The sequence below is a fragment of the Dendrobates tinctorius genome, unplaced genomic scaffold (assembly GCF_039654945.1).
Source record: "Dendrobates tinctorius isolate UK_male_01 unplaced genomic scaffold, ASM3965494v1 ptg000022l, whole genome shotgun sequence".
Classification (NCBI taxonomy): domain Eukaryota; kingdom Metazoa; phylum Chordata; class Amphibia; order Anura; family Dendrobatidae; genus Dendrobates; species Dendrobates tinctorius.
Window position 1 is genome coordinate 10,943,725 of NW_027361690.1, and position 12,835 is coordinate 10,956,559.

At 48.3% G+C, this 12,835-nt stretch overlaps 1 protein-coding gene across 2 annotated transcripts in view; it reads right to left on the reverse strand.

The window, feature by feature from the left end:
• DMXL2 (Dmx like 2) overlaps window positions 1-12,835 on the reverse strand; it is a 224,507-nt gene that overhangs the window by 66,920 nt on the left and 144,752 nt on the right. For both annotated transcript variants that reach the window (XM_073568443.1, XM_073568442.1), the window contains exon 30: window positions 327-463. In XM_073568443.1, coding sequence (XP_073424544.1) covers window positions 327-463 — 137 coding nt within the window. The remainder of the gene's footprint in view (window positions 1-326; window positions 464-12,835) is intronic.

A 12,835-nucleotide genomic window follows, 5' to 3' on the forward strand; every position in this document is an offset into this window, starting at 1 on the left:
TCCAGTCATTTTTGATTGTCTCCTTCTAGTGCTCCCACTGTATTGTCTGTATCATATGGAGCTTTACTAATAGCTTGATTGATCTATATTAGTGCCTGTATATTCTGCAGCCAGCGGTTTACATGCTGACTAGATTGCTTTAATTGTTTTTAATGTGTGGTGTTTTCTGCTGCTTTTGTGCAATAAATAAAAATTTATATTTTCTAATAATTGTTTCATGCGTGGTGATCCCACACATATGCATAGTCTTTTTTCTTCTTTTGTTTATTAATATACTGAAAGGCTGTAAACAACAAGACATACAATATCGTCCTCCCAATTTTTACCTGTAAGAAGTAGAATTTATATGCTCCTGTATTTGCGTATCAGAAAGAAATGCATCATCATCATCCTCATCATCATCACTTGGAATACTTTCATCCGAGTCATAAATGACGCCGCTGTCGGATAGAGGAAGGAAGGGCTGCAACACAATGTAGAGCGATAATGCAGAAAGGTGTAAAAGACTTCACACAAAGCTTCCAAAAGCCCATTAATATCCCACAAACTCTACATTCTAATTGTACCCATTTATTGAATATTTTAACCAGTTCGGGACCGGGCTATTTTTCCCCCTTCCTGACCAGGCACATTTTCAGGTATCTTTTATCATACATTCAAATAATTTTTGCCTTTATTTTTTTTTTACAGTACATGGGGTTTAACTTTTGTCCTTTCTATATCCTACTTTATCTGTTTTGGGGCGATTGAGGGAAATGTAAAGAATGATAAAAAAAAAAAACCTATTAAAAAAATAGACAGTTATTTCCCAACAACCACAAAAGACCATGAAAAAAGTTGTGTTCCACTTTAGGTAAAAAATATTTTTAGAAATTGAACTTTTTTTTATGGGGATAGGACTAGATTTGGATTGGAACACAACACTGAGGCTGTGTGCACACGATGCAGATTTGCAGCGGATCCGCAGCGGATTTTACCACGCAGAAACGCTGCATATCCGCATTGTGATGTACAGTAGCCTTAAAATCAGTGAAAAAAAAAAAAAAACGCTGTGCAGACGCTGCGGATTTTTCCGCACGGTTTTCCTGCGGTACAAAATCCACAGCATGTTACTTCTTTTGTGCGGTTTTCCATCTCCCCTGTCACCAAATCCGCAGGGGGAAAACCGCACAAAAACTGCAATAAAACCGCAGGAAAAATTCAAGAAATCCGCAGGAAAAATGCAGGTCATTTGACTTGCGGATTTCTTCCATTCTGTGCGGAAAAATCCGCAGGGCTAAAAAGTCCGTCTGCACTCAGCCTAAAGATCAAGTCAAGTTCAAATGTCCACAGCAGAGGTAAGATATCAGCTGAGGTTCACAACCCGATAATAGCGGACAATGGACTTATGAGGGTTGGCAAGGAATCTTTTTTTTTTCAGTTTTGTCCACATATAATCCCTGTACAAATACTTGTATGAATACACTCTGACATCGGGGGCTTCCGTCAGAATTTCTTTTGCCAATAAAAAGTAAGCGCTCGCTGTGCTAGGATAAGAAAAGGGACAGCGGGAATACACTGTGTACACTACATAACAGCAGCCACCGGAGGCTGGAAAGCCTAAGAAAATACATTACTTTATTACATCTTCAGGAAAATTTACAGTAAAGCTTTCTGGGGCTAAAGTATGCAAAACAGCTCTTCTCTAGAAGGAAGGAGCAGACACCTATCTGTAGAGGTCTCGGTTCTACAGTACTGTGTAAGGCGCCATAAATTCTGTATATGAGCTTCCGAAGGTACTGATACTCATTATCAAATTCAGGCTAGCAATGAAATGCATGATAGACTCCGAAAAGGATGAAAATGGTTTCTTTAGTACCACCTTCAGCTTACTTGCATTACACGATAGCGAGATCTTCCTGCTTAAAGGGGACTTCCATGTTTACTCTATCTTTACATACAGGCCTGCTCTAGGTAAAAATTAGAAAAATCAGCATTACTCAACCTCCTTCCACTCCATTTCTGCCTCTTTGCCTAAGCTCCTGTCTTTTTTGACATGACTATAGCAGTTACATCATGACTAGACCACTTGAGCAATGCAGCCATTCTCTGTTTACATTATTATCACCGCTTTGCCAAGTGACTGTCTCCAGCAGCCATATGCGGTAGTCGTAACATCACCAATGATCTTGTGTCCTCAAAGACTAGAGGTGATAGCAGAAAGTAAGGTGGGGTAATTAAGGCCAATATGAATTTTTACATATACCATGCTAGCAGAATCTTGCATGGACACAAGCTAAAATAAATAAACCTGGAAAACAACTTTAACCAGATAGCCACCATTAAAAGGAAATCAATGAAATGTGGTCGTTTCTCGTGTATGGAGCAGGCTCAGGAGCTGAGCTCGCCTCGTACTAGGCAGAAGTTGGCTGTGTTATAAGCCAGCATCTGCCTGTAACCGAGAGGTCCACCCGCTGTCATTTGACTACTTGAATGATGCTGTTAATCCCTGGGTACTCAAAAATAAAGTGAAAAAAAGTATTTATTTTTCTTTAAATGTACACAAATGAAACATTTAAATAATCCCCATTTAAAAAACAAACAAACAGTAACTATAACTATACATTCATCAAAAAAAAAAAAAAAAAGTTGACCTGCATAAAAACCATTGCAGCTCGCTCAGTCCGCGTCACGCGACCCCGGCTGCAGACGCCTCTGAGAAACACTGATGACACGTCAACTTCCAGACTTCCTGGATTCACCCAGGTGTGGCCCAGTCGCGCGTACTCCCCCTGATTGACTGGGCTGCACTTCACTACACATCACAGCCCAGTATCCAGTGCGCACATTCCCTTTGTCCTCTGCTTTCATTGACCACAAGCACGCGCTGGATACTGGCTGTGACATGCGTTGAAACGCCGCCCACAGACAAGTTAATCTGAGGGGTGTGCGTGCGAATGGGTCACGCCTGGGTGAATCCAGGAAATCCGGAAGTAGACATGAAATCAGCTGCAGCCGGTGGTCATGTGATGTGGACTAAGCGAGCAGCAATAGTGAAGAGGACAAAGCAAGCAGCAATAGTAAAGAGGCCAAAGCGAGCAGCAATAACGCCGCTTACAGGGACGTATGGCAGAAGAAGCTATTTACAAAAATACTTATTTAAGAGATGTAAATCGATAAGGGAATTATACAATGTAGTGGACAAACTCTTAAAAAAACAAATCCAGAAAAACACATAGTACGATTTTTACATAATTACTTTGCATTTTATTGCATGCAAGAAGTATGTATTTGATACAATAGAAAAATAGACCTTAATATTTGGTACAGAAAACTTTGATTGCAATTACAGAGGTCAAATGTTTCCTGTAGTTCTTGACTAAGTTTGCACACACTGCTGCAGAGATTTTGGCTCACTCCTCTATATAGATCTTCTCCAGATCTTTCAGGTTTCGGGGCTGTCGCTGGGAAACATGGAGATTTAGCTCCCTTCAAAGATTTTCTATTGGGTTCAGGTCTAGAGTCTGGCTAGGCCACTCCAGGACCTTGAAATGCTTCTTACGGAGCCACTCCTTAGTTGCCCTGGCTGTGTGTTTCAGGTCAATGTCATGCTGAAGACCCAGCCACGACCCATCTTCAATGCTCTTAAAGAGGGAAGGAGGTTGTGGGCCAAAATCTCATGACACATGACCCCATTCATCCTCCCTTCAATACGGTACAGTCGTCCTTCCCCTTTGCAGAAAAACACCCCCAAAGTATGATTTTTCCCAACCATGCTTCACGGTTGGAACAGTGTTAGTGGGGTTGTACTCATCCTTCTTCCTCCAAACATGTCGAGTGGAGGTGATAACAAAAAGTTCTATTTTGATTTCATCTTACTGCATGACCTTCTCCCATGCCTCCTCTGGATCATACTGATGGTCACTGGCGAACTTCGAACCGGCCTGAACATTTGCTGGCGTGAGCAGGGAGACCTTGCATGCCCTGCAGTATTTTAATCCATTACGACGTAGTGTGTTACTAATGGTGTTTGAGACTGTGGTCTCAGCTCTCTTCAGGTCATTGACCAGGTCTTCCCATGTAGTTCTGGGCTGGATTCTGACCTTTCTCAGAATCACCCTTACCCCACGAGACAAGATCTTATATGGAGCCCCAGAGAGAGGAAGATTGACAGTCATCTTGTGTTTCTTCCATTTTCTAATAATTGTGCCAACAGTTGTTGCCTTCTCACCAAGCTGCTTCCCTATTGTCCTTTTAGGCCATCCCAGCCTTGTGCAGGTCTACAATTTTGTCCCTGGTGACCTTAGACAGCCCTTTGGTCTTGGCCATGGTGGAGAGAATGGAGTGTGATTTAATATTTGGATAGCTGTCTTTTATCCAGGTAACGAGTTGAAACAGGTACAATCAATACAGGTAATGAGTTGAGAGTAGAAGGGCTTCTTAAAGAAAAAACTAACAGGTCTGTGAGAGCCAGAATTATTGCTGTTTGATAGGTGATAAAGAGGGATTTTGGGTTCTTACCGTAAAATCTCTTTCTTGGAGCCTCCATTGGGGGACACAGATGACCATGGGTGTATGCTGCTGCTGCTAGGAGGCTGACACTATGCAAAACAAGAAAATTAGCTCCTCCCCGGCAGTATACACCCACCGACAGGCACCAAGCACCTCAGTTGGTGAAAAAGCAGTAGGAGAAGCAACCAAAAACCATGAACATACTGTATGTACCAACCCAACAAGGGACTCGAAGACCCAGCACGGTACAACTTAAACAGGGAGGGTGCTGTGTCCCCCAATGAAGGCTCCAAGAAAGAGATTTTACGGTAAGAACCCAAAATCCCTCTTTCTTTATCGCCTTATTGGGGGACACAGAATACCATGGGACGTTCCAAAGCAGTCCCGAGGGTGGGAACAGCAATAAAAGGAACGACAGAAGGAAGGGCTTAGGTCGGCCGGTGCGCGACCGCCGCCTGCAGAACCTTCCTACCAAGAGCTGCATCAGACGAGGCCTGGGTATGAACCCTGTAGAACCTCGCAAAGGTGTGCAAAGACGACCAGGTCGCGGCCCTGCAAAGTTGTGAGGCCGAAGCCTGGTGTCACACAGCCCAAGAAGCCCGAACAACCCGGGAGGAGTGGGCTTTCACTCCCGGAGGGGGCCGTTTCTCCTGAAGTCGATAGGCTTCCAGAATGGTAGACCGAATCCAGCGAGCAATTGTGGATTTGGAGGCCGGAAGACCTTTCCGGCGACCCTCAGAAATGAGAAGCAGGGAATCAGATTGGCGAAAAGAAGCGGTCCTGACAAGGTAAACACGCAAGGCTCTCACTACGTCCAGTTTGTGGAGCGACTTTTCCAGAGGATGAGCAGGCGCAGGACAAAACGATGGAAGGACGATATCTTCGTTAATGTGAAAGGGAGATACCACTTTTGGAAGGAAGGAACTGGCCTGAGAACAACCTTATCTTGGTGGAGGATAAGATACGGAGAACGACAGGATAAGGCCGCCAGCTCAGAAACTCTCCTGATGGAAGTAATGGCGATTAGAAAAGACACCTGCCATGAAAGAAAAGACAGAGGGATGTCCTGGATTGGTTCGAACGGCGCCTTCTGGAGGGCGCCAAGAACAAGATTGAGATCCCATGGATCTATCGGAGAATGATGAGGAGGAGCCACATGGGCGACTCCTTGGAGAAAAGTCTTCACTTGCGGTAAGGAAGCTAGATCCTTCTTGAAGAGGATTGCTAGGGCAGACACCTGGCCTTTCAGAGTACTGAGGGATGGGCCCGCATCCAAACCAGATTGGAGGAAACGAAGAAAGGATGGAATGGAGAATGACCGTGGAAGAACATCGTTATCATCGCTCCAACGGAAAAAGGCCTTCCAGTACCTATGGTAAATGCGGGAGGAAGCTGGCTTCCGAGCCTTGATCATGGTCTGAATGACCCGGCTGGAAAACCCTGAATCCTTCAGAATTTCGGCCTCAACGGCCATGCCGTTACACTCAGAGACTGAGAATTCTGGTGGTAAAGAGGGCCTAGCGAGAGAAGATCTGGACGGTCTGGAAGCCTCAGGGGATGTCCACGAGCATGTTCACCAACTCCGCGTACCAAGGGCGTCTCGGCCAGTCTGGAGCCACTAGGATGACTGAGATGCCCTCTGACTTTATCTTTTTGACCACTCTTGGAATGAGGGCAAGGGGAGGAAACAGGAAAGGCAGCTGGAACTGGGACCACAGAATTACTAGGGCGTCGCAACCGACGGCTAGAGGATCCCTGGACCTGGCTACAAAGTGAGGAACTTTGTTGTTCATTCGAGATGCCATGAGATCGACGTCCGGGGTGCCCCAACGCTGGCATATCTGACTGAAGGACTGTGAGATGAAGGGACCATTCGCCTGACGCTAGACCTTGGCGACTCAAGAAGTCGGCTGCCCAATTTTCCACCCCTGGAATGTGAACAGCGGAGATCGCCAGAACGTGACGCTCTGCCCAGCGCAGTATCCTTGCCACTTCTGACATTACCTGCCTGCTGTGAGTACCACCCTGGTGGTTTTTGTACGCCACAGCCGTGGCATTGTCTGACTGAATGCGGACTGGTTTGCCTACGAGGAGATGCTGCCAACGAAGGAGAGCAAGGAGGATTGCCCTGATCTCCAGAAGGTTGATGAGCAGAAGAGTCTCCTAGGCGCTCCAGCGCCCTTGGGCCGTTTTCTGATGGTAAACCGCCCCCCCATCCTAGGAGACTGGCATCGGTGGTGAAGACCTGCCACCGAGGCGGAAGAAAAGACCTCCCGCGGAGAACTGACGCCGGCAATGCCCACCAAGTCAGCGATTGTCTGACTCTGAGCGGAAGAAGAATGGGGCGATCCAGAGAAAACAAGGTCTTGTCCCAGACTGACAGGAGGAACAGTTGGAGAGGGCGAGAGTGGAATTGTGCTAAGGGCACTGCTTCCATGGAAGCTATCATCTTCCCCAGGACCCTCATGCAGGACCGAAGGGACTTGATCCTCGAGCGTTGTAGGGACTGGATCCCTTTGGAAAGGGTTGAAAACTTGTCCCTCGGTAGAAACACCCGGGCTAGATTCGTGTCGAACTCCATGCCCAAAAAGGTCAGACGTTGGGTAGGGCGCAGGATGGACTTCTCCTCGTTGACTATCCATCCGAGGCGGCTGAGGGCATCCAAGGTTATCTGAAGACTGTGAAGACAGTCTTGGAGGGACGAACCCTGGAGATCGTCAGGTAAGGAATGGTAAGAATCCCTCTGGATCGAAGGATGGCCCTGACTGTTGCCATCACCTTCGTAAAGACACGGGGAGCAGAGGCTAGTCCAAAGGGGAGGGCCGTGAACTGATAGTGATTGTCCTGAATCGCAAAGCGGAGGTATCTCTGATGCCGCAGAGAAATGGGGATGTGGAGGTAGCCATCCTGTATGTCCACAGAGCAGAGAAACTCTCCGGATCTTCACGTGGCGATTGAGCAAATTGAGGTCCAAAATTGGACGAAGAGAGCAGTCTTTCTTTTTTTTTTTTTTTGGGACTACGAAGAGATTTGAGTAGAACCCTAAAAACCGTTCATTTGCAGGAACGGGAACGATGACCCCTGCGGAAAGGAGGGAGGAGACGGCCTGAAGGAACCCTGGAATCTGTGATCGCTGTCGATAATCATGCGTCTTTGAAAGAGGAATGTCTGCCTCCCACCCTGGAAAGATTTCCAGGTGGGGGTGACCCGTCACTTAGATGAAAATCTGCCGGATCAGGAGCCTGAGGACCTGGAGTGCTGACCTCTGGATCTCCAGCGGGGAGCTGGCTTATAAGAAGGCTTTCTCCGGTCTCTGGAAGCAGGATGCCGGTACTGCTGGGATGAACCTTCTGCGGGAGAGGAGGGGCGAAAGGACCTAAATGGCCGAGAAGCCTTCCTGTTAAAGAACCTCTTAGGGCGGGACTGGGGAAAGGAAATGCTCTTTCCACCAGTGGCATCCGAGATTCGCATTCCACGACTTCAACCAAAGAATGCGGCGTATGGCTACTATGTTGCTGTTAGCTCTTGCTACGCACCCAGCCGCGTCCAAGGAGGCAGCCAAAAGGTATTTGCCCGCATGATTAAATTGGTCTGCTAAATCCGCCAGCTCGTCCTGAGGAGCTGCTGCTGAACTGCGTTTGCGCAGAATCTTTGCCCAAGCCGAAATGACCTTCGCGACCCAAGCGGAGGCGAAGATAGGATAGAGGGAAGCGACGGATGCCTCAAAAATTGACTTAGCCAACAACTCTATTTGCCTGTCTGTTGGATCTTTAAGAGAAGCTCCGTCCGGAAGGGAAAGAACCGTCTTGGAGGAAATCCGAGAAACTGGTGGATCTACCTCGGGAGCTCTGGTTCATTTCGTGACTAGATCTGCATCGAAGGGATATAGTACATCTAAGTACTTGCGGCCTGAAAAACGTTTCTCAGGATGTTGCCAGTGATTGGCTAAGGAAGTGTCGAACTCTTTGTGATTAGGAAAGGTTCGAGATGGAGGCCTCGCTTTCTTAAAGGAAACAGGGCATTCCTGAGGGGGTGCATTATCCTCCTTTATCTTGAGAGTTTGGAATATAGCCGATATGAGACTATCTACCATATCCCGAGTTCTAGCTATGTTGTCCGCTTCTGAGTCAAATCCAGATTGGGAATCATCGTCTGACATAGGATTGTCTGTTGAGGATGGAGACAAAGAGCGTAGCCTGGGAGAAGCGGAGGGAATCTGCGAACTGGAAGAAGAGCCAGACAGGACCCGCTTCCTAGAGCCCCTACCCGGCTTGTCCGTCTGAGGGTCGCGGTCAGGTGCTGGCGACTCACCGTGAGAGGCGGTCGGCACACAGGTGCCTGCAGATAGCTGGGGTAACCGCTCTAAGACCTGGACCAGAGATTGAGACACTTTCGTGAGATCAGAGACCGACTGAGACATCGCCACGGCCCACTCAGGGGGTGGGGTGCTCTCAACCCAGGGCTCGGAGTGCTCCTGAGGGGCAGACATGGAGGAAGGACTGCAGGACGGACAGAAGGGAGACGACTGAACTGATACCCACTTCTTTTTACAGCGTGCGCAGGCGTAGTGAATAGCGGTGGGTCCTAGAGCAGAGAGCCCCTGCAGAATTGGGCATATGTCAAAGGGGTAGAAAACACTGCCTGATGTGGAACTGCGGAGGGGAGCTAATTATAGTGTCAGCTGAAGTAGCGCCGAGCCTACCGAGGTTCAGGTGCAGAAAAAACCAGCGTTGTGTCCCCCAGGAAGAAATCTTGTGAAGAGAGAGGGAGGAAGAGACGCTAGCGGTGGGCGGGGCTTAATCGCCAAGCCCTGATTGGAAGAGGACCGAGGAGGGGGCGCGGTAAATGTCCCACTGACAGGGCTGAAGTGAAAGCAGCCCTGTGATATGCTGTAAAAGTGCGCGAAGAAAGCGAGCGCAGGGAGAGGGGAGAAGCTTCCTTAACTTTTTTTTTTTTCTTTTTAAAACGAAAGTGAAAGTGCTCCCTCTGCCCTCATGAGCGACGGCGCGCCCGAAGCAAAGAAACCACAGGGACAGGACCCACAGAGACCGGGAGGCCACAGGGATAGGAAAGTCACAGGGACAGGGCAGCCACCGGGTAGGATGCTGCCTGTGGAGGCCACCGCTGAACCCCCCGATGATAAGCGCGTCTAACAGCGCTTGGAGAAGGAAAACTGGCGGGAAATTCAAAAAGGGAGAAGGGTACTGATCCTGATAGCGTGGTGCAGGGCCGTATTTTAATACCGCGCAGTACTGGCTGTAACGCTGCAGGGCTGATGGGTCGGCTAGGGTCCATATTTGAGAGCGGGGCTGGAGGGGACATCTGGATCCGCTTACCTGGCGTCCTTGAGGAGGATGACCGCAGGGGCCCACGATAGCCAGCAGGCCGCTGGGAGAAACGATCCTCAGTACCCGCACTATGTCCATATGGTGCAGAAGACGGCTCATGGTAGGGGAAACGTCACCGCTGGCGACCTCCGTCTTCCTCTCAGCCCTGTCCCGGGAGAGGGGTGAGGAGGGTACTCGGCTAGGACCAGCCACCGTTATAAGCCCATAGCACCCGAGGGTGATAGGGGAAGGTCCTGCCTGCGGTCCTGAGAGTTGCGATGTGGGCAATACCACATTGCTCGCTCAGCCGCATTAATAGGAAAAGCAGGATGAACTCACATCCCGTTTCCTGATGCTGTATCTGGAAAAGAAAGGGGAAATCATTAAAAAAACACAACTAAAACCTGAAAAGAAAAGGAGTAAATGCGGATCTGGGGAGATCCCGGTCCGCCTCCTACAGACACTAAGCACAAACTGGGGTGCTTGGTGCCTGTCGGTGGGTGTATACTGCCGGGGAGGAGCTAATTTTCTTGTTTTGCACAGTGTCAGCCTCCTAGCAGCAGCAGCATACACCCATGGTATTCTGTGTCCCCCAATAAGGCGATAAAGAAAATACCGTATTTTTTGGATTATAAGACGCACTCCCCCCCCCCCCAAAAAAAAAAAAATAAAAAATAAAAATTTGGGAGAGAAAACGGGGGGGGGGGGGGGTGTCTTATAATGCTGATATACCTTACCGGCCATAGTAGAGCAGGGTCTCAGGGTCGCTGCTGGAGGAAGCAAGAGTGGCGCGTCGCTGTAGGCTGGGATGAGGGGGTGTTCCAATTTGCGCCGCTGCGGGTGAAAATGGCTGTGGTTCTCGGCATTTTGTTAAAGCTCTGAGACCCCAGCATATCCATTACTGCGATGAGGTGGCCTCCGGGAAAGTGGCCGCTGGAGGCAGCGCATGCTCAGATTGAGACGTCAGCAACGAGATCTTGTACCGAGATCTCAGGAGACGAGATCTTGGCACCCGAAATCTCGTTGCCGAGATCCAAATCTGAGCATGCACTGCCCATTTTCCCAGAGTACCCCCTCCCGCACATCCATTACTGCGATGCTGTGGCCTCCGGGAAAATGTCCACCGGGCGCGACGCATGCTCAGATCGAGAACTCTGTAACGAGATCTCGCTTGGCACCCGAGATCTCATTGCCGAGATCTTAATCTGAGCATGCACCGCCCCTGGCGGACATTTTGCCGGAGGCCACCGCATCGCAGTAATGGATGTACGGGGGGCTCCGGGCTTTCCCAAAATGCCGACTGAGCCCCCCACATCACAGAGCACAGCAGCCATTTTCACCTGCACATCGGAACACCCACTCATCCCAGCCTGCAGCAACGCGCCACTCCTGCCTCCTCCAGCAGCGACCATGGGACCCAGCTTCACTGCAGCCACCACCCCCGGTAAGCAATAAGACGCATGGATTATAAGAGACACCACCATTTCATTAAAAAAAATGTTTTTCCTATTTTTCGCCTCAAAATTTGGGGAGCGTCTTATAATCTGCAAAATACGGTATTTATTTCATGCAATAAAATGAAATTTATTTATAAATCATACAATGTGATTTTCTGGATTTTTTTCTTAGATTCTGCCTCTCGCAGCTGAAGTGTACTTACGATAAAAATTACAGATCTCTTCACTGTTCGTGGGTGGGAAAACTTCCAAACTTCCAAAATCAGCAAAATAGAGATAGATATATATATATATATATATATATATATATATATATATATATATCTCTATATCTCTATCTATCTCATAGGTATACCGTATGTTTTGCTTTGCAAGACGCACTTTTTTCCCTCAAATTTGGGGGGGAAATGGGGGTGCGTCTTACAAAGCGTACGTGCCTTATCATAGACCGTGATCAGGGTGTGTCCGGGTGCCCGGCGGTTGCTGGCCGGTGCTGCAGGTGTGTCCGGGTGCCCGGCGGTTGCTGGCCGGTGCTGCAGGTGTCTCCAGTGCCCGGTGGTGCTGCGTGTGTCCGTCGCTGCCCGGGGCTCTGCCGACATTTTGCGACAGGCCAGAGCCCTGGCACTTCCACGGTTCCCTGTGTGTGCGGTGGTTCCGGTAAGAAATGGCTGCCGTCGCATGCGCAGATGTGATCTTGGGACCAAGATCTCGAGAGATGAGATCTCAGCGCTGAAATCTCATCTCTCAAGATCTTGGTCCCGAGATCACATCTGTGAATGGGAACCGTAGAAATGCCGGGGCTCTGGCCTGTCTCAAAATGTCAGCCCAGCCCCGGGCAGCGCCGGACACACACGCAGCACCGCAGGGCACCGGAGACACCCGGAGAAACCTGGCAGCAGCACAAGACCCTGCAGCAGCGGCGCACATCGGAGCCCCCCCTCATCCCTGAATGCGGCCTGCAGCATCACCCCACTCCTGCCTCCTCCAGCAGCGACCCTGGGACCCCGCTACACCGCAGCCACCAACCCCCGTTAAGCAATAAGATGCAAGGATTATAAGAAGCACCACCATTTTATTAAAAAATATTTTTTTTTCTTATTTTTCTCCTCAAAATTTGTGGTGTGCCTTATAAAAAGCAAAAAATACGGTATATAATATATATATATATATATCTCAAAATAACAAATAGACCAGCTAACCTCCGAACTCTGGATGCTAAATACCTGTTTCCTCTGTGTTGCACGGGCCAAGACTGGGAACAAAAAATCCAGCGTTCAGTAACAAGATGCATTTTTAAATTTTTTAAATTTTCTGCAATAAAAATTCTTGGATTTTATTATACCACGTGAAGTTCCCGCTTGCTGGAATTTTCTGCCTTGATTTCTCTCTCTCTCTATATATATATATATATATATATATATATATATATATATATATAAATAACATTTATTTATTTTTTTCACAGGGTTGCATACAAATTAAGTGTCTTTCCATGGAAGCAAGTGCTTCGTAAATCTGATTCACACGTTTAGTAAGACGACTTCAATATTGTGTCTGCTG